Source organism: Rhinichthys klamathensis, unplaced genomic scaffold (genome assembly GCF_029890125.1).
Source record: "Rhinichthys klamathensis goyatoka isolate OS25496 unplaced genomic scaffold, OSU_Roscu_1.1 h1tg000021l_1, whole genome shotgun sequence".
Classification (NCBI taxonomy): domain Eukaryota; kingdom Metazoa; phylum Chordata; class Actinopteri; order Cypriniformes; family Leuciscidae; genus Rhinichthys; species Rhinichthys klamathensis.
Genome location: NW_026606572.1, coordinates 2,064,880 through 2,087,887, shown reverse-complemented (window position 1 = coordinate 2,087,887; position 23,008 = coordinate 2,064,880). Strand labels below are relative to the sequence as shown.

The window sequence follows — 23,008 nt, the reverse complement described above, 5'->3', positions numbered from 1 at the left end:
GCCGTCTCTTGTTATGCCTGTCTGTGTGCCATGTTCGAGCAGCCTATCCTCTATTCCCCTTGTTTACCTGTGCTGCATTGTTGGTTTTTACCAGTCCTGCAGTTGTGATTAGTACCAGGCAGTTTTTTTTACACTGAATTGATCTTTGCCTGTCTTTAGTGCTGTTTGGACAGGGTTAGAAAACCACAATTTTAACATCTGTGATTTCATTTGCTGGTTATTATCCCCCTCCCTCAAATAAAAAAGGCATTTAAAAAAAACTGAATTTAGGTGGGAAAATGGATTTCATGGAGTTGCTCTGTTTGATTGTGAACAAACAAGTTTACATGTTTACATAAATTTTCAAGGTCTAACAAATATGTGGAAATCATTTCCTTCCCCGTTAATTGTAGGTAAATGAATATCGAGATAAATATCGATATCGTATGATATGAAAAAATATATATATTTTTGGCCATATCACCCAGCCCTACGGCGGGTATCTATTGTTTGGATGAGGGTGTTGCCACATGTCCTGTAGATGTTTGCTTGATGAAACCCCTTGAAATAAATTGGTATATGGTTAAGTTTGAAAAAGATTTGTTTCATTCTCTTAATGCTCACCAAAATATGGTAAAAAAAAAAAACTGTAATCTTTTAAATTGTAATAATCTTTTACAATAACTGGTTTCTATTATACAATATTTTAAACTAATTTATTCCTGTAATGGCAAAGCTGAATTTTCAGCATCATTATTTTCAGTCTTCAGTTTCACATGATCTTTCAGAAATCATTATAATATGCTGATTTGTAACAATATATTATATTTTTTATTTATGTTTATAAAACGGTTAGTTCCAATCCTTGATTCTGATTGGTCAATAGCTGTGCTTTATTCACGATAAAACACGGCTATGACCGCTTCACCCAACGGTTCTATGTATCACTACACAACACCCCTAGCAACCACTCTTAGCAACTTAAACAGATGTTTCATCTCATTGATATTGTTCATTTAAAGCTAGAGCAGAGCATTGTGAGAGATCGAGTAAGCGAGTGTACCTGCATTTACAGTAGACGTAGCATTTTCCTTCAGGTCAGTCCTATATTCATAATAAAAAAATGCGTTTGAATGTCCGCTGCATATTTTGTCCTTTTAACAGTCATGGGGTTTTCCGTGCATAACGTTAGTCATCTGTCAGTTGCGTCTGTCTTCTCCGTGATCACAAGTTCGAGTCCTTTCAAAAGCCTTCTCTACAGACTCACTCACTCACTCACTCATAAAGACAGTCTTTGCCGCCATCTATTGGCGAAATAATATATGTAACTTCTGTTGCTGTTCACGTTCCGGGACTATTTTTTCCAGCGGAAGGCAGGCTTTTAGTGATTTTACTTCATGAAAGTTGCATAGATACATATTTTTCGGCTTTAATATTTTTATTGTGTGGCAACCGTTTTATAAAAGCAATAAGGTACTCGAGGCAAGTGCTGTATCGTGAATAAGTAACGGCTGAAGGGGTTGCAGGCACTCCGCTTCGCGTCGTGCCTAACAACGCCCTCCAGCCGTTACTTATTCACGATACAGCACAGCCTCTCGTACCTTATTGCTTACTTATTACATGGCTTGGTAGAATTCCAATGTAGAATGCGGTCTGTTATTTCTTGATAACAGACCTCTGCTAAGTATAACACACCGTTGCCATGAAAAACAGAGCGTTGCCATGGACGCAGTTCAGAGACGGAACGGACTATTTTCTTTAGCGGAAGCAGTACAATCGTTTTTAAATCAATAAACTCCTTTTTAAATCAATATTTTGAGTCAAATTATTGATTTATTTGGTAGGTACTTAGCCATGTAATAAGCGGGATAATGTATAGCGAGGCGGTTGTTGTATTGCTTCCGCTAAAGAAAATAGTCCGTTCCGTCTCTTACTTATACATATCTCTCCTTTCGCTGCAGGGGCCATTTTCTTTTTTGTCTTTTTTTTTTCATCAGATGGGATGCCAGCAGGCAGTGCATGAACCACCAACTGTTATTTTAACCAGAAAGCTGGCAAAAAAAGTCTAAATCCATAATGAAGCTGGGCATAAGGCAGATTTATGCACAATGTGAAATTAGCTTTAGCTACGGTATCCAACAAAGGTCAAAAGAAATGAGAAGCATTGAGAAAATATCCACAATATACAGTTATTCCTATCTGGATGGGATGGTAGACAGATTTCTCATAGGACGGCTTGAGTTAGCCAAACAACCCTAATATTTACAGGGGTTTGTGCAAGAAAAACACAGACATACTTGATTCAAAAGGGATTTAAATCACAAATACGACTTCAAAAGACAAGGTTACTTAACCTCTTCAGGGAAAGCCAAACTAAACTTTGCTGGTCTGTAGGTATTTTCTCCAGGAAGACGGTTCTGAGTCTGTCATGGTTTTATTTGGTCTCTCGAGGAATCCCCAATCCCCTCTTGATCAGTGTAGAAAAGCGTGAACTTCCCCCGTGCGGTTGGCCTGCCGAGTTGTTGTAAAATTAGTGGACGTGGCTCATGTTCTCTGAGTAAGTGTGTCACTGTGGTGGGCTGATGTAACAGATGCCCTGTGACTCGCGCTAATTGAGTTAGCGCTCACACCTGCCAACCTGACATGGAGCTTAAGGCTCCTCTAAAAGCGAGAAAGTGCTCGGCTTGAGCTAAACCAGACCCTTTCTCCTAAACCTGACAGTTTATTTTTCAATTTTAGTCCTGATACTGTTTAAATTGGATGAGCTACGTTTGATGGTATGTTGGAGATTCAATCTGAGTGAAAAATGTACCTGCTCCTGCCAAAGCTTTAGTAAGAGGCAGATTCATTTGAAGTGTCTGAGCTCAGGCACTGTATTAGAGGCTTGTTTCTATTAGAGCAGAGAAACTGACAGATGATGATGTGCTCCTCAAAAAAAGTGATAATGACGTTATTATTGTAGAAAACATCATTTAGTTTCATTGTAGTTAGTTAGTGGTGCTAAGAAAGGGGGCAGCTGTTGTGACCAAGCGAAAAGATTGCAGATCATCTTTCTGAGCTTAAAATAAAGTTCAGCGTCAGTAGTGATAATGGAAATACAATGTAAAGGCCCCGCTATACTCACAGCAAAGTTATTTTTCATTCTTCGCCTTGGGGTAAAACAAAGTTCGAAATGCGTGACCAACGATATACTGTTAGCGAACATCTGATGAATATGTAAATGTGATAAGCTCTTTCCTCTCTCAATAACAAAATAAACACACAACAAAATTGAAAAAAACGCAAGCATTTTTTAACGAAGCATAGCCTAAGTAAAGCATCTGATCATAGCAACGTGGATATGTTTGCACGAGCTCTGCAATTCGGCATTCCAGTAAAGTCACATCACGTCTATTTATATAGCACTTTATACAATATATTGCTCACAATCAAGCAGCTTTACCATATTAAACATGAAAAACAGTGTCAGTGTCTCATTTCATTAGAAGGACAACTTAATTTTCTACTGTAAAGCAACTCTCCAGTGTTTTCATGTTTTCACTCACGGACGTCTGACCTCTACGGACTGAACAGGAGAAATGAAGCGGAAAAGATTTCCACGTGAAAGGTGAAGCCTCCTCGCACACTACCTATTGCGTAATTGCCACAGACCAATGGTAGTAGCTGTTTCGAAGTCCCAAAACAAACCCCAAACGAAGTTCGTTTTGGCCTGATTTTGTTCGAAATTACGTAACATAAGTTCGTTCTTCGATTTCGCTTGAAGTATATTGAGGCCTTTAGGATCAAGAGGAACAGAATCAACTACAACATATTTAGTGTATAAAAGTGAGAATACTACTTGCCCTACCAGATCATTGGTGCATTGGCACTACATCTGACTAATTTTATAGCATTTGTTAATGTGTTTAATGTGTTGTATTAGTTCTCTTACGAGAGGTTCTCTCGTATTGCGTAAGCTAGCTTACGCTGCGGGAAAGATTCATCTTTGCTGAGATATTGAAGCCAAAAAATTATTTCATAATTTTGTATCCATACACAACGCAGTTCCTCTGCGGCAGACCTAGAGCGGGCTAGCTAGCAGCTCATTGGTTCGCTCAGAGAGAACTGCTTAAGCCTATGGGAGAGCGGGGCTGAACCCGCTTCCAATGAGAGGCGCCCGCGCGCTCATTGCGTCATGACCCGCCAGAATGGGCGTGGCCATGGTGTATATAAGGAGCTCTCCCAGGCTTATATGTTGATTCATTTCATCTTCAGCAAGCTGCACGCTTCTGCTGTTCCTGAGAAAAGCCATCGCCGTCGAAGAAGGCATCCTCTAGCGAGCTCAAGGACCCTGAAGAAGCCGGCCGTCTTCGCCACCTTCAGCCGCCCTGCAAGCTAGGCCATCCGACGATTGTATCCTTTTCTCTATATCTAAAAGAGCCGAGCGTCTTTTTAAAGATGTCTCGTTTTTCCTGCGGCTCTTGCCGCGCTCGTCTCGAGGACGGAGACCGCCATGTCATCTGCGCTCTCTGCTTGGGACTCGAGCATGCAGAACTCGCCCTCGCTGATGGAGGATGCGACTTCTGTGAAAGCCTGCCGTTATCGTCCCTGCGGGCACGACTTCTGGCAGTGAAAACCGCTCCCGCGCCGCCTATTCTCTCGCCGCGTAAAAAGAAACGCCGCTCTCAAAGGCCGCCGGAGCCCCCAGCGGAAACATGCGGGCCGCCGCCGCCGCCTCCCGCTTCCCGCTCTCCCTCCCCGCCCCTGCCGGACATTCAGTTGCCACCGAGTGGCCGCTCTGTTGTTTCCGATGACGCCGCGGAGGAGAAGGACTCCTGTTCACTGCTCGCTTCTGACAGTGAAGACTGGTCATCTCTCGGATCCGCGAGAGAGTCGACGGGGACCCGCGCCGGGATAGAAGAGGAGCTGATGCGCCTCCTCTCACAGGCCGTCGAACGCCTCGGTCTCGAGTGGTCTCCTCCACCCGAGCAGGCCCCGAACCGAATGGACGGTAGCTTTTTTCATCGGCGCTCGACCCCCGCGTGCACCCGGGCCGCTCCATTCCTGCCTGAACTTCACGCAGAGCTGACAAAATCCTGGAATGCACCGCTCTCGGCTAGAAATCGCTCCGATATATCCGCCTCGCTGCGCTCGGTGGACGGAGCCGCCGAGAAAGGCTATGCAGCCATGCCGCCCGTCGAGGACTTGGTCGCCACGCACCTCTGCCCGCCCTCCGCTAGATGGCGTTCTTCACCCACGCTTCCTTCGAAAGCTTGCAGAGCGACCTCGAGCTTTCATGCTCGCGCTTACGCCGCCGCCGGTCAGGCCGCCGCTGCGCTTCACTCTATGTCTGTCCTCCAAGTGTTACAGAGCGATATTCTCCGTGAATGGGCCGAAGGCGGTAGAAAAACCCCCCCCGCCGTCACGGATTTGAGAAGTGCTACGGATCTCGCCCTTCGCGCCACTAAAGCCGCCGCACAAGCTCTGGGGAAATGCATGGCCAGCCTTTGTGTTGCTGAGAGACACTTATGGCTCACGCTCGCCGACATGGGAGATTCTGAGCGCGCCGCGTTTCTCAACGCGCCCCTCTCCCCGACGGGCCTGTTTGGATCTGCCGTCACGGGAATCGTCGATCGCTTTTCTGAAGTACAGAAAGCTACTCAGGCGATGAACTTGTTTCTACCCCGCCGCGCTAGCTCTTCAGCGGGCCGCTCTCACGAGCCCTCCGCCAGAGCCCCATCACAGCGCCCCCCTCCGCAGACTCAAACAGCTCAGCGCAGTCAGAGCGGCCGCCCTCGCCCTCGCTCTCGCTCTGACAGCCGCCCTAGACCGCCGCCCCCCCGTGGCCCGCGACCTAAGATCACGCTGAAGCCTGATCATCAGAAGTCTGCCTAACAATGTCAAGAAAACGACGGTGCTCTCCCGCTGCGGCCGGACCGCCGTCAAAGCTTCGCCCTCTGCCAGTCCCCGTTATTTCGCCGACTGCTGTAGTGTTGACCGCCACAAACAAGCCGGTGTCCCAGCCCGCTTGCGAGCGACAAAAAGCCGTTTTTACGGCTACCCAGAGAAATCTCAAAAAGAGAAATTTTGCCAGTTGTGTAGAAAATGTGCCCACAATCATGTGTTCACCCATACACACAAGCATAACATATCCCGTGTCTCTATCAGAGCCCCATCACATGAAACGGGCACAGCCCGCTCTAATATCAGAGAACATAAACACGCCCACGAGCTCGTGCACGTGTCCCCTCTCTGCTCGCTCTGTGTCACGGCCCATAGACTCCTCTCTGAGTGCAAATCCCGTTGCCACACACATTCAAAGCGCGCCCACACACTGTGTCCAGCCCGCTATGTGCAGCAATCAGGGCAATACAGCCATTCGGCCACTAGCCGCATGCTCCAAAGCGTGGGAAGCCATTCCAGGCATTTCCCCGTGGGTGTTAAGCATTATAAAGAACGGCTACCTGCTACAGTTTCGCCGCCGCCCGCCTCGTGCGCACGCGCAGCTCGAATCTTCTGTCAGCCCGCTGGCCGCCGGCACGCTCCGCTCAGAAATTGCGACGCTGTTGCAAAAGGGCGCGATAGAGAGAGTCCCGCCATCTATGACCGAGTCGGGGTTTTACGGCCGTTATTTTCTGGTTCCCAAGAAAGACGGCGGCCTCAGACCGATCTTAGATCTCAGGTCTTTGAACAAAGCGCTCATGAAGAGACCGTTCAAGATGCTCACTACCAGGAAACTCCTCGCGCAGGTGCGCCAGGGGGACTGGTTCATACCTCTAGACCTGAAAGACGCCTATTTTCAGATCCAGATAAATCCCCGTCACAGGCCATTCTTACGTTTCGCCTTCGAGGGTCTTGTTTATCAATACGCCGTTCTCCCGTTCGGCTTATCTCTGGCGCCCCGTACATTCACGAAGTGCATGGATACGGCGCTCGCCCCCCTGCGAAGCCAGGGGCTGCGCATTCTGAATTATCTGGACGACTGGCTGATTTTGGCCCAATCACAGACGGAGCTTCTGTCGCACCGCGCAGTTCTCCTCGACCATTTGGAAACGCTGGGCCTCTCTGTCAACTGGACAAAGAGCTCCCTTCATCCCAGTCAATCGATTTCCTTCCTAGGAATAGATTTGGACTCGGTCACGATGACGGCTCGCCTGTCTACACAGCGCGCGCGCAGTGTTCAGCGTCTAGCCGCCTCGTTCCAGATGGGCACCCGCAGGCCTCTGAAAACTTTTCAGAGGATGCTGGGTTACATGGCCTCAGCCTCCGCTGTACTTCAGTTGGGCCTTCTGCACATGCGCCCGCTTCAGTTCTGGTTGAACAGCCGTGTACCCCACCGCGCGTGGAACACGGGCCGCCAGCTGATCAGGGTTACGCAAACGTGTCTCACGGCGCTGCAGCCATGGACAGTAGCAGAATGGTTTCGTCTAGGCGTCACGATGGGGACCTTTTCCTGCCGAAAAGTCATCTCGACAGATGCATCCAACACGGGTTGGGGTGCAGTCTGCGAGGGCTCACCGGCCTTCGGCCACTGGTCGATTCAGGAAAGCCCATTACACATAAACTGTCTGGAAATGCTGGCGGTCGAGAACGCGCTCTCGCACTTTCTCCCGCGCTTCCAGGGACACCACGTCCTGATCCGTTCGGACAATATGGCCGTGGTCTCCTATCTCAACCGTCAGGGCGGTGTCAGATCCAGAAATCTCTGTCTACTGACGCACCGCATTCTAGTTTGGTCTCAGAGCCGCCTGCTCTCGCTCAGAGCGACGCACGTGCCGGGCCATCTGAACGACGGTCCAGACATACTGTCCAGGAACCTCATCTCCACAGGAGAATGGTCCCTGAACTCACAGACGGTCCAGTTACTGTGGCGACTATTCGGCAGAGCAGAAGTAGACCTCTTCGCGTCAGAAGAGAACGCTCACTGCCCAATATATTTCTCGAAGAGCGAGGACGCGCTAGCCCAGGAATGGCCTCGCCGCCCGCTCTATGCATTCCCTCCGATCGCTCTGTTACCACAGGTAATTCAGAGGATCAGGGACACACGCCACTCGGTGCTCCTCATAGCCCCGCGTTGGGAGAGTCAGAATTGGGTTCCGGAGCTCACGCAGCTGTCACAGACAGCCCCGTGGCCCATCCCAGTCAGAGCAGATCTCCTCTCTCAAGCTCGCGGCACGATCTGGCACCCCCATCCACAGCGCTGGGCGCTACATGCATGGGTGATCAACGACTATTCGTTGATTTGCCAGAGGGAGTAAGAAACACTATCATACAGGCTAGAGCACCTTCCACGAGAAGGCTCTATGCGTCTAAATGGTCTGTGTTCTCAAAATGGTGCACCGACAAACAGCTGGACCCACGGTCGTGCGAGGTGCCGTCTTTGCTTGTTTTCCTTCAAGAGATGCTGGACAAGGGCAGGTCCCCCTCCACTCTCAAGGTTTATGTGGCAGCCGTCGCGGCGTTCGCGGAACCCCGACGCGCTCAGTCATTGGGCAAAGACGAGTTAGTCATCCGCTTCCTCAGGGGAGCTAAGAGGATGAACCCTCCGCGGCCCCCGTCGGTTCCGGTTTGGGATCTTTCTATAGTCCTTGAAGCTATGAAAGCACCCCCGTTCGAACCGCTCGAGTCTGTGGATCTGAAATACCTCTCGCTCAAAACCGTTTTCCTGACGGCTCTGTCCTCAGTTAAACGCGTTGGGGATCTTCACGCGCTCTCATCCAGCGCCGCGTGTCTTGAGTTTGGACCGAATGATTCGATTGTCATTCTCAAACCTAGGCATGGCTATGTCCCGAAGGCGATTGGTACCCCGTTCAGGGCTCAGATTATCTCCCTATCGGCTCTGCCTTCATCCGATAGTGAGCGCGATGCCAATCTCCTTTGTCCGGTGCGGGCTCTGAGATTGTACACTACGCGCGCTGCCGCGTTCAGACGCGCTGAGCAGCTTTTCGTGTCGTTTGGGGGGCGCACCAAGGGTCTGGCCGCCTCAAAACAGACACTGTCTAGATGGATAGTGGACGCTATCGCCTCTGCTTACGCATCTAAATGCCTGCCCTGCCCTCTGGGCATCAGGGCGCACTCCACTAGAGGCATGGCCTCATCGTGGGCATGGTCCTGTGGAATTTCCGTTCATGACATTTGTGTGGCCGCGGGATGGGCCTCCCCGTCCACTTTTGTCAGGTTTTATAACTTGGAAGTTCCCGCCTTGCAGGCAAAATTACTAGCTGTCTGACGAACAGCTCTCTAAGAAGCTGCATTTCTGGAGGTCCCTCACAACCGGTTCGCCCCTTGTGCTCTCCTGTAATGCTTATACACTTCATGTGCCCGCTCTGCTGGCCCCATACATGCTTATGTGTACACTTCATGAGCCCGCTCTGCGGCCTCTTTGTACATTCACTCCACGTTAAAAAAATTCCCCCGGTATATCCCTGGGTTTTTTCATGAGTGGATTCGTAGCGCGCACGGCGTTGGCCAGGTGTTCCCGCAGCGTAAGCTAGCTTACGCAATACGAGAGAACCTCTCGTAAGAGAACGAATCGGTTACCTAACGTAACCTCGGTTCTCTCTAGAAGAGGGAACGAGTATTGCGTTCCCGGCCGTGCTTGCGCTACTAGCGTTTCGCTTCACGCTGAAATAAATCAACATATAAGCCTGGGAGAGCTCCTTATATACACCATGGCCACGCCCATTCTGGCGGGTCATGACGCAATGAGCGCGCGGGCGCCTCTCATTGGAAGCGGGTTCAGCCCCGCTCTCCCATAGGCTTAAGCAGTTCTCTCTGAGCGAACCAATGAGCTGCTAGCTAGCCCGCTCTAGGTCTGCCGCAGAGGAACTGCGTTGTGTATGGATACAAAATTATGAAATAATTTTTTGGCTTCAATATCTCAGCAAAGATGAATCTTTCCCGCAGCGTAAGCTAGCTTACGCAATACTCGTTCCCTCTTCTAGAGAGAACCGAGGTTACGTTAGGTAACCGATTCGTTTTTCTGGGATGTATTAAGTCTATAAAACTACTGAACTATACTGCCAGTGCCTACATCTATGCTAAGATGAACATTTCAAATACAAGTATGCTACTTTTTCACATGACCTCACGGGTGCACATTTAATTCATTTATCATCTCAAAAGTAAAAAAGTTAGAATCTTTAATCCAATTTTTTGTACAAATGTCTACATTTTTGTCTGATAAAATGAGTCAACATTACAAATCATGGTTGATATCGCTCCTGGTTTGTTTTTCATGACTGAAGTAATTAAAAAAGACAGAGTCCATTGCACACAGCTGTCCATCCTCATGAGGCAGCTTTACATCAAATAGGACAGGGATGGAAGTCAGATAAGAGATTTGTTTTTAAAAAGAGACATGAAAAATGTAGGAAGGAATAAAGAGAGGCTTCGCTCAAGTGCTGTCCACTTAAAGGCTGTAGTCAGACCTGTATGCATCATTTGATACCAGGAGGCTGTTATTCCCCAGAGCAGCTTCAGGCTGAGAGTGATACAGAAAGAAACCACCACACAGCGCTGTATCTTTGAACTCTTGAAAGGCAAGATGGGGCTAGAAAGTGATGGATGATGGGGAGGGTGAGGAAGAAGGCCCTTCCTGAACTCTATATTGGAAATATGAGTTGCTGACCTTATTTTCTAGTTTCTACGAAATGGGCCAGCAGCCACGTGGCTTCGCAGGTGTTGGTGGTATTTTGTTGAAAATGAGCTCAGTTCTCAAGGGAATCGTGTGCAAGTACGTTCACATAAACATTTGCAGGCACTGTACTACACTAAATACTAATGAAAAGCACATGTATACAGTATTTATCAGTGGGCGAGTTAAGCAGTGTGTTCCTCTTATTCCTCAATAACACAGCTGAATACTTCAAGCTGTCCTTGATGCTTCAGATTTCTATAGGTGTTTCTTCATTCTCTTTGCATTTCTCGCTGTCTTTAGGCTATCTCTTTTCTGTCTCTGTATGTGAGCAAGGCAGAAAATGAATCCTGATCAAAGCCTAATGATGGGGCTGAGGAATGGGTCTGTCTGAGATAGATTGGGTCTCCTGAGGCGTACAGAATTAATCTGCTGTACCAGAATGAAAACCTGCTTTATACCTAGAGCCACACATGGGGGGATAATGGCTCCAAAAGTGCTTCTGGACCCATTCTGCTATAGACGGTGTTTGGTGTACTTCCACGATAAGCTTTGACTTGTGAAGAAGCTGAGGTTTGAAGGTGGATGCGTGGGTAGGTTGATGGTAGATAGTGTTGAGCGCACAAAACTGATGGAAGCTGAGCATCTTAACACCTGCTCATGGTGGGTGTAATATAATAAGCGCTTATCTGTTCACAATGGCAAGCTCTGCTGAATTTACCAGTGTTCTATTGGCATGGCAGTGCTATCTAACATCCATTATACAACAACACCATCTTGCTGTATCCGTTTACATTTACATTTAATCATTTAGCAGACGCTTTTATCCAAAGCAACTTACAAATGAGGAGTAGAAGCAATAGAAGCAACGGTACAGTAATGAGATCAAAAAGTATGGATTTAAAACCAAAAAAACCATTTATTTAGACATTTTCAGACAATCCCTGTATTCATGCATCATTAGTTAGATTCATTAATCATTATAGATTAAATATGTCAAAATGGTGTTTCTTTAAGGTTTTCTTGATGTTAACTCTCTTACAGGGAGCTTATGTAATGACATTACATTTCAAAGAATATTCCACCTAGAGCTTTTAGGAATGATGTAGGTGGGTTCACATAATGCCTGTAAATAATGGAATTGCTGATGAAAAGTAGTAGCATACGGAATGGATTGATCTAAACATGTTAATTCAGCCACACTTTGATTTACCCTGGACTGACTTTGTCTCAGTTGGGGTAATTGATTCAAACTAATTTTGACATGCTTCTAATTGCATGTTTGACATTATGAGCCTTCCATGAAATCACCTAGACTCTACCGCAGCTTTGAGAAAGCCTTTCAAAAATAGAGAGAGACTGCAGGGCAAAAAAAAAAAAAAAGCCAAAAGAATAATGTGAGTGGGAGCGAATGGTTGCAGGCTGAGATTTGTAGGTGAATCCATTATAATGGAGCGTTACCATAGACTATAGATGTCTGTACTCTAATGCAGTGCAGAGTTTTATTGGTGTTTACTGTCATTAGTGAGACCCTTTGCTCTCATGTCCCTCGCAAGGGGCCATTAGTGCCCACATTTTTCCAACTCGCGCATGTCCCTGTTTGCAGACTAGCCATTTAACCCCCGCATTAGAAATGCTCACATCAGCACTCACTTTACTGTAATTGCAGCTTTTATGCTCTGGTACGACAACGTTAGTGTCAGTCGCATGTATTTCTTAAGCTAATTAAGTACTTTGATGCAAAATAGTGGGTAAAGATTGTCGATATATATTGTAAGTAATGCATTCAAATGATTGTTAAGCCATTATAGTTTAGAAGATACCAGGAGACAGCGAGACTGGGTGGGGAAGAATGACAAAACGTCTCGCTGTCACCTGGCGAACGTTTCCAGGCTGTAACAATGAATGAACCAGTCTGAGATGACCTGCGTCGCCCCGGCATATCACTGTCTGTGTCACTGTATCCATCTGACCTCTTTTCCTTGCAATCCCCTTCTGCTCTTTCTTTAGTTTGGTGTGCTTCATTGATTCACAAGACCTAAAAATCTTGTCTCCACCCTGTGGGTGTGTGGGGCGTTATTATGTTACCTTGCAGCTTATGAGTCTCCTGTGCATTCTCCCACACTCCACCCCATAATTGCTCTTAATTAATACATGCTAAAGAAAACAATAATATTGTTGTAACACGTAGTTTCTGTTAATACAATTTTATTGCGAAAAACTCTGTGAATGAGTTCCAATTGTTTGATTATAAATCAGGTTTGTTGTTAGTGTACTCTGGGTGGAGTACATATAAAGTGACGTGAAGGCCCCTTCTCGTTTCGAAACCACAGAGAGTCAGGACCTCGGTTTAACGTTTCATCTGAAGGACGGTGCTCTTTGACAGTATTGTGTGTCCCCATCACTACTCTGGGGCGTTAGGACCCACACAGACCACAGGGTGAGCTGCTGGCCTCACTAACACCTCTTCCAGCAGCAACCTTGGTTTCCCAGAAGGTCTCCTTTCCAGGTACTGACCAGGCTCAGCCCTGCTTAGCTTCAGTGGGCAACCATTCTTGGGCTACAGGGTGATATGGCTGCTGGCACACACATTAGTAGCAGTAAGTAGTGAACACAAACACACACCCCAAGCAGTGGGCAGCCATTTTTGATGCGGAGCGATTGGGGGTTAGGTGCTCAAGGGCACCTCAGTCGTGAGTATTGAGGGTGGAAGAGAGCGCTGTTCCTTCACTCCCTGCCGATCGAACCTTCAGGTTACAAGTCTGACTCTCTAACCGTTAGGCCACGACTGCCCCTGTACACAGAGTATAGTGTTGAAAATAAGTATTTATTTCTTTTAAAAAAAAGATTAAAATAAATCTTATAGATCCTAAACTTTAAATTTGTAAACGGGCAGTTTAATGCATAGTATACATTTATACATGTATAATTACATTAACAATTTATATAATATGAAAATAATCAATTATATAATATTAATCAAATTATATCAAATAAATAGTATATTAATGAAATATAAATGTTCCACCTCCTATATTAGTAACAATAAACTGTAAGTAAAGTAACTCTTATATATTTCATTGTGCATCTGCAGGGAGGAAGAGGAGAGTCTTCGTGACAAGATCCGGGCAGATCATGAGCGGGCACTGCAGGAAGCCAAGGAAAAGCTCCGCAAATCCAAAGAGGAGCTGAAGGCTGAGATCCAAACAGAGAAGACCAAGGTAGCTGAGGACTTGAAAAAGAAAGACGGTCCCAAACCACTGCCTCCAGTACCCATGCCCAAACTGGTAGGGGTCAACGATGGTGACCCAGGGGATCCTGACACTAAGGAAAAGAGGGACAAAATCAGAGAGGTAAGAGGAGTGTGTGTTTGCATGCTTTAAAAGGTATATTGTGCTTGCTAGTTTTAAAAATTAGGGCTGTGCGATTTAAGCACATTTCATTTCGATTTTGGTTTCCAACGATTATAAAAAAGCTATAATCAAGATAATGCCGACTTGATGCTATTGCTATATTGCTATTGTGAAATAAATTACTCGCATAATGTTTTGGTCATACTGCCCACTCATGATTGTGTTAAATAATCTTGATTACAGTACAGACCAAATCAATTGCTATTAGGATTTTTTTGGTAGTCGAGCAGCCCAACTCAGAATTTTTGCAACTCCTTGTTAGATTCTCTCATGGTCGTGCTTTGGTGAGAGATGAACAGACATCTTCTCCCTCTCAGTAAATTACTTCACATTGCTTTATAAATTGAACAGTTTTGGCCTATTTAATCTGTTGCAATTTGAATCTAACTGAGGTCTCCACAGGTATAATTATCAGCTTTTGAAAATGGGTTGCAGTTTTGGATGAGAAAGTAATAGCCACTGGCTGATTTGTAGAGCCCGACCGATATGGATTTTTGGGGGCCGATACCGATAAAAAAACCCAGATACCGATATATATCGGCCGATATTATTTATGTGTATATTATAATACAGTAGCAATATTATATGTATTATAGTACAGTATAGTGTTGTCAAAATATTCGGTACTTCGGTACCAAGTCGGTACTTAAAAATTTTAAACGTCACGGTACCGAGTACCCGGTCAAACCCGGTTCTGGACGCGCATGCATGCACGAAGGGCGTGAAGTTGCGTCCTCTTCATGAAACCGCTGAGACATGGCGACCGGCGGCGCTGCTGATGTGGTGTATGTGTATATTAAACTGCAAAAAGACTATTTAAATTTTAACCCTGCATGTTCTGCTTGTCTCTGTGTGAATGAACGGCGCAGATGCGCGGTTTCATTTAACGTTACCTCACACACACACACACACACACTGAAGCACGAGTGACGCTCGCGCTGTTTTCAGTCTCTGCTTCCTCACGATATGATGACATGATTTATGATTCAATTCATCTCCGAGAGTCACTTCATGAGCATTTTACCGTTTCATTTGAGAAAAACTATCGTCATATCATACACGCACAGAAACTCAAAGGTCTTCACGGCAACCCGTCAAGATAAAAGTTCGGTTTAACTTAAAGAAATTGACAGAAATAATTATATTAGGCTACTGTACAATAGATTTAACTACGTCTCCATTAATTAAAAATACTACTACTAATAATAATAATAATGTGTGCATAAAAGGTTGCTTATTTTTCACTTGATTTTTTTACAAGCAATATTTCTCAATATCATCAATATTTTCGTTTAAACAGCATGTAGCCTTCAATGCTTTCATAAATTTACCGTCATAAATAATATAGTAATTGAATTTAATTTAATATTTTTTTTCAAATAGTTAAATAAATTGGAAAAATAGTTCAAACTGATTTTGCTGTGGTACCGAAATTGGTACCGAGAACCGTAAAATTTTAATGGTATCGGTACCGACTACTGGAATTTTGGTACCGTGACATCCCTAGTACAGTACCTGTAAAAAGTTTGGACACACTTTCCTATTGGTGTACAAACTTTTGATGGGTACTGTATATAGAATACACAGTATAAACAGAATAAATATATACACGTTTTGCAATGATCACTCAAATGTGGTGATCAAACACTTGTGTGACAAAGATATGTAATGGAGACAGGGTAAGTGATAGAATGAGAATGATACATTTGAGCTGTAACCAAACTAGTTTGCATTGCATGTTATATTATATTCTAAATCAGCCTTTCTCAAAGTGGGTGCCGCGGCACACTGGGGTGCCCCCTGACTGTGTCAGGGGTGCCGCCAAAAAATTACGTAGGCTAAAAAAAAAAAATCTAAAAATAATCTGTTATTTCATATATAAATATATTTACATAAATACATTCTTCTTCTTTTTAAACATATGAACGTATTAATAAAATTGTAAATTCATTTTAGATAAATATATACGAAAATATATACGGTAAAAAAACGATGTTGCCTACACCGTGTTATCCTCTTTTTAAAATTTGCACCCTGTTGACTTAAACGGGGCAAGTTTTAAACCTGCTTTTAGCCTCTTAACAACCTCAATGTGTCATTACAAGTGCACAGCCATGTGAGTGAACACGGTGAATCTGACTGCAGTAAATGTGAAAGATATGAATAAAAATGATGTTTATTCAGCCAGCTCACATACCCGTATTTTCTTCCTGTTTCGGTCGAAGTCCACAGTAGGCGATTGTCGAGTGTGCGCGCGCGATCATTGGTAACTAAGCAACAGTGGAGACTCAGACTGTCAGCTGTCAGCCGATGACGGTGCTGTGTGGTGTTCTGAGAATATCAGCTCAAATGGATAGTTCATCCGAATCAGATGTTGAACACACGGAGGAGGTTTGATCGCGCGCGCGAACTCGACAATCAACTATTGTGGACTTCGACCGAAAACAGGATAAAGAGATTATTCCTGCCTTCGTGAAAGCTCGGATCACAGTTGAGACTGATATATCAGCCCAGGCATCCACGATCCATTGGCAGATAGTGGCGTAAGTCGCCCGGCGCTGTCTCCCCGTCTTGGTGAACGTGTGTTCACCATCCATGTATAAGGCGCTCCGGATCATAAGGCGCACTGTCGTTTTTTGAGAAAATTAAAGGCTTTTAAGTGCGCCTTATAGTGCAGAAAATATAAAAATATAAATATAAATAAATATAAAAAATATATAAAATTAACCATAAAAATCCGTCTCACAAGAGTCAAGACCGAAGCAAGACACACACACAACTTGACGCAAGTGACGCAGCGGCAACCCATAGCAACGCGTTATAGCAACAACACCTCAGACTGACAGAAACGTAAAAATAAACGTGAATTTAGGCCACTTTAGTTTTGTACACATTGTCATGTTAATTATAAGCAAATAATTTTTTTTATTGACCACAATATACCAAAAGGTGCTATAAAATTGTTATTATTATTGTTATTGTTATTTACAGTTCGTATTATGCTCTGTTCATTACTGTTCTGTCTAAATAAACAGGACATTTGCATTTACATTTGGGTTATGCAGTGTTTTTAAATTATATTTTACACTGGGGTGCCTTGAGATTTTATGCACTTTTGAAAGGTGCCCTGACTGAAAAAAGTTTGAGAAAGGCTGTTCTAAATACTGTTGCATAATCTTCACTAACGACTTTGTCTTTTAATTTAGTCAGTTATAAACATAACTTGTATCAATAAATATATCAAAAGTGTCACTGTCAAAACCTTATTATCTTCTATTTTTAGTCTTAATTCCTCTAATCTCTACCAGTGGAGGAAGAACTCAGATCTTTTTACTAAAGTAAAATTAATAATATCATAATGAAAACGTTTTTAATTACATATGTACAGTACTTTTATACTATTTTAAATAAGTAGTAAGCAAAATGTAAACATGAAACAAAGTGTTATAATTATATAAATTATTGGAATATTGCTTGATGTTGTAAGCGTTATAGGCAGAATGAGCTTTAACACTGTCTACACCGGACGCGGCCGTTATTGCTCGTGTCGCAACAGCTGTTTACCCTAGATGCGAAAATTTTTACAAAGCAGAGTGGGGCATCAGTTTACTGTCGGAGATTTGTCGCTCGCGCAATGCATTTTAATCAATGTTTCATCAACCAATTGCCTGGATTTAATAAAGAAGTAAATATAGCAGACAATATAATCAGGACTTCTCAGCTGCGCGCTTGCAATAGTCACAAGCTCACACAATACGTGACAGAGGGTGGTAGCAGAGAAATCAATTCTGTGAATTACACTGCGCAAATCAAAAGTAATAGGCTACTACCCACCGGATGAAGAAGGGTTGGCTCTCAACAGAACATAAAATATTCGTTTTATTTTATTTTTCGTGTTCGCATTTATGAGGAAAAAACAATGTTACGGACTGACAAGCTCTGAAAGCGGCACTAAAGTGCTTTAAAACTTTCACAGAGGCCTCAAACAGAAAGCACAAACCCTTTCATTAAAGTGAATTTCGTTTTATATTAATTGTATCTTAATTTTAATCAATGTTTCATCAACCAATTGCCTGGATTTAATAAGTAAGAAGTAAATATAGCAGACAATAGATAATCTTAATCTAATCGTAATAAACAATTAAAACGTCTCCTTGCTATATTTGATGTACTCACAATCATTACTTTTGCCAGTTCTTTGTGACAGCTTTTATGTGCTTTATTGGCAGCGCCACCCTTACATGAATCACCGCACCCGCATTTTTTAAAATATTCATTTATCGGCCATTATAAATGCCGATACCGATAGTTAGGAAAATGCCTAATATCGGCCGATAATATCGCCCCGCCGATATATCGGTCGGGCTCTACTGATTTGTGCCTGACTGGAACAGACAGATTTCTACTGATGTAATGCAGATTTTGATTTTCACTATTCCAGATGTACCACACAATGTGTCTTACTGTGTGAGATCTGTTCCTAAATGAAGCTGATTGAAAAACGGCTATTAGTGTTGTTTATTAAGGCATGCATTACTGTTTCAATTCTCATACTCTGGGGTTTGAGATTTCTTGCACTTCTCGAGCTATGGACACAAATGATATTCAGATCTAGTTGACTTTTAATATTGATCATGTTTAATGTGTTTTAGTTGGCGGTGGCACTTTAGGACCTCTTACATAAAGCTTAACAGCCTGTGGGTTGCAGATGATGAGTCAGCAATGCTTGCAGTAAATGCCATTATGCCATTATTTTCACTTTCAAATTGCTGCTTGTCTTTAATGAGCTCCTAAACCTGGAAATAAATGTTTTTCTTTTGTTTCAGTACTTTGGAGACTGATCGTTTTGTCCCCACATAAGTGTGTGTTGATGGTAGTGATGGTTATGGTCTTAGAGTAATTGGTGTCCTTGAGTGTAAAGGTGAGATGACGGTTGCCTTAGAGCTTTTCACCTGGCATTTAACCATGGGCTAACGTCTTTTGTAGAACAAAACACTTTAACACTTGTAGTTTTGAAAGAAATCAATGTTAACCTATGTTATGAAATGCTGCTCTGGTATCATGCAAGATCCTATCCGCCTGCAGAATATTACCCCCCTTCAGGGCTCCAGACTAACACTTGAGAGCTGTAGCACCGATGCCACTATGTTCTACAAATGGTGGCGCCAGCACCAGATTTGGTAGCACTGGGGGAAATTCATCATACAATTAACTTATTATAAACTTAATTTATTAACAGTAATGTGCAAAACCCACATTTTTTTATAGGGACAAGTTAAATAGTTAAATTCTACTCTTATTAAATGTACCATTTGTTGTTCTGTAGTATCATACTGAACTGACCAACAGCCTCAGTGATTATAAAAGGAGTGCTCTTTACTTGTTTTTTTGTACAAAGTTTTTGTTTTTCATGAGACTTTGTGACTTCCATATATTAGTGTGTTCCATGTATTAGGGAGTTGAAATGGCTAATAAATGCTCCTCAGCCGCTATCTACTTGTTATAGTGGTAAATTCCTAGTCTTTTTAAATAAAAGTGCTTGTTTGCCACAAAGTGTTAGTTTTCCTACGTCTTTAAATTTTTAGTTTTATAAATCATCATTAAAAATAACATTACAATTGGATAATATTTAGAGCTTTGAAGTGCCAGAAAAAGTGTGAAGCACTTGAAAGCCCTTGAAAATTGCTTGAATTTCACTCTCAAAAGGACGTAAGAACCCTGAGATGAATCATGTAAAAATTTCTGCCACAATACATTTAGCGTTGCTACTAGGGACGGGTACTGAAACCTGGTATTAAATGAGCCCCGGTGCTAAATTCTGAAAGACTGCAGTATCGATAAGCTCCGACACTATCGGTTCTGCTGTTCTGTACAGATCCAAAAACAGCTGTCGTCGTTTTTTTTGTCTGGCAGTGGCAGCAGGTATTCAATAAAATTTCAAATCGGACCTGTGCTCTGACGATTCTGGCACCCAACAACACAAAAGATGACATTTTAAGCTCATTATGTAGCCGACTCTGTGCTGGTTTGTATTATTGTCCGCCTCCAGTTTTGCCTCCAGCTAACGTTGTGACACAATTGTGACGTCAGCACTAAAAGGGTATATAGATGTTTTATATTTGCTTTGATCGAAACATTGCTGTTTCTTTTGCTATAGATATTTAACATTTCAGTTTATAAAGCAATGTTAATTGTGTTCTTAATTAGTTTTATTGTTTTAATAAAAAAAGTCACAAAAAGAACCAAGAATACCATTAAAGTATCAGATTGATAAGCGGGTATCGGTAAGAGTAGTGATACGGTTAACTTTAACGATACCCATCCCTAGTTGCTACATTAAATCCATGGTGGATGTTGGTGATTTGTGGATTGAAAAGCCTTCTATAACTTGTTCGTTCATGGCACAATGTTTCCTCTGGTTTTCACGTCAGCGCTGTTTGATCTGATATCTGTGGTTCAGATCTCGCTGTGATGTTATTAATTTTGCGGCGATTTCAAACGCTTTTTCGCTGTGTAGTAACGGTGTTGCATACTCGAGATCGGCCCACGAGTGCCAGTTTTGTGCTATTATTCCTCCAAGTTGATAAACGGTCTGCGCAGCTCAAACGAGTAGCATGGTGGTTTTGTTTCAGTTTCAATTCGTTTGGCCTTTAATGTTTCTTATATGCAACAGAAATGGCAGCTCCTATCAGTTGGGAAACATAGTGGTGGCACCAGTGCGACCTCTAACAAAATTTAGTCGCACTGGCAGGAAAAAAGGTTGCAAAATATGACACTTTGGGCACAGTCTGGAGCCCTGCCTTTCCTCAATTCCTGATCAAAAGCGTAATGTATTGTTGTCATATCCGGAGCATTCGGTATTCTTTAGCTAGCTGTAGCATCCCTGTTCTTCTTGTACTTTCAGTATCAATACCATAATGGTGTTTGATGATGCACTGCCAACTATCGACATGAATCAGCATGATTGTGTTGCCGCATGGGCATTCATAACGGTGTGTGTCCACTGGAGTGGAGCGAGCATTTTCAGTTCAGTTGAGCTTCAATAGATGAGCTTCCATAGGAATTAATTGAAAAAAAGGGGAAAAACTCCAACGTTCCCCCTACCCCGGTGATACGGGTATTACCGGTGTTGTCACACGTCGATTAACCAGTGGGAAAATTTCCTCACCGTCACATCCCTAGTCAATAGATATAGTAATACAAACGTGACCTGTGATTTGTTACTAACCCAGGGTGATGTTTGATCTTTGTGAAACATGAAACAAGAAACAAGATGAGTTGTGAAAAGTCTATAATTAGCCATAATGAGAGGTCTGCAGAGTGATGTGGATGAGGGAATGCAGGGCTCTGCCATCTGCTCTATCTGTGTGTTAATGTGTTTTAGATTGGGAATGTGGAGTCTTTACTGTATGTGATATACTGTTTATCGAGGAAGCATCTGCCATTCATCAAAAGATATCAATCAACAATCCCTTTTACTTTTTTCTTCTACCTTACACTGGAAATCCAGCATCATAACATCTCTTAGTGGACTGCTCACAGCGGGGCCATCTGCTGCTCACTTTGGGCCCTTAACCCTCTTTTTACTCTGGATCTGTGTGTGTGTGTGTGTGTGTGTGGCCTGCCTTCATTTAAATGCACTTTGTTATCTCAATAAGCATCACTCCAGCTTCCTAAACCCACCACCTTTGCAATTGCATTATTTTTGCATTATTGGCCAGTTTCTCTACGGCTGCTGAATAACGGACTGTCCCTTTTCTGTCAGAGAAATATGATGAAGACTGGACCAAAATGTTCTGATGAACATTTATTTCAACACGTTCTCATTGCTTGTTTTAAACGCTAGCAGCTGTGATTGTGTTTGACTAAAGAGCTGTATCGTTTTAATCACAGCTCAGTTCATGTGTGTTTGTTTTAGTGTGATTCTAGGACAGTGCTCAAACCTTACCTTGGTCATACAAATGAATACATTTCCCTCTCATATTCAAAACGCTATATATATTACACAGCTCTGTGGAATACTTGATTCTGATTGGTCAATCGTGCCATCCAGCAGTATGTTATTCCTTGATAACACTGGCTCATCCGGGTAACTGAAATCAGAGCTATACGCTTGCTATGAACATTTTTATTTCGTGGAAGTTTTGCGTTTGGTGAGCAAATAAAATATTAAAACTCAAATCAATATTTTGTGAACAATCATTTAATTATGTCATTCAGGTATGGTGGACTCGCTCTCTTGTTTCATACAAACGCAGCTGCTGCATTTTGCAACAGTTGTTTTGCACACAGTAATGGATAAGACCACAAACAGGTATGATTTTACAACGTTTCATCTTAAATCAGTATCTCTTAATCCCTATAATTATTTATGTGGCGAAATGGTGTGTAATAAGTGGTATGACTGTACCGTATCCCTTAAATGTCCATCTAGTTTTAACTTACCGCTTGCTAGCAACTGCTTTCTTCGTGAAAGCTTAAAGACCGTATTATGACATAATTAAATAACTGTACACAACTGTACATTGACCTCATTTATACTGTACATGATGTTAACACGTTAGCTTTACCTCACACATACTACACACTAAATGGTTACAGTGTAACCTGATTCATATGTGCACCAACCAGTCTTAGCTGTTGTCTTTCAGCATGGTTTTACACAAGTGATTCACTGAACTGCTTTTGAATTAGCACAGTGCTAGCTATGATTAGCCTGATGAAGGGACTGGAGCTGACAGGAAAAAAATGCTCCCACAATGCCTCACTCTCGCCATTGCTACAGTAGCACACCTCTCTTGCTTCGTCTGATTAAATGAAAGCGCCAAATTTATCTTTCTTGTGGATTAGCTGCTATGTATCCAAAGCTCAGAGGAGAAAGATGAGAAGTTAGCTGTGTACATTGTTAATGGTGCCTGTCAGGGTTTGTTGTTTGCTTTTGCATGTGGTGTGTGTGTGTGTTAAAGGAGTTTATATGATAGATCCTGATAATGTAGCTTGA

At 43.3% G+C, this 23,008-nt stretch overlaps 1 protein-coding gene across 1 annotated transcript in view; it reads left to right on the top strand.

Annotated features, from left to right (window-relative positions):
- Positions 1 to 23,008, top strand: part of man1a2 (mannosidase, alpha, class 1A, member 2) — a 108,926-nt gene that overhangs the window by 10,216 nt on the left and 75,702 nt on the right. The window contains exon 3 of the mRNA XM_056241580.1: positions 13,689 to 13,947. Within this exon, the coding sequence (XP_056097555.1) occupies positions 13,689 to 13,947 (259 nt within the window). The remainder of the gene's footprint in view (positions 1 to 13,688; positions 13,948 to 23,008) is intronic.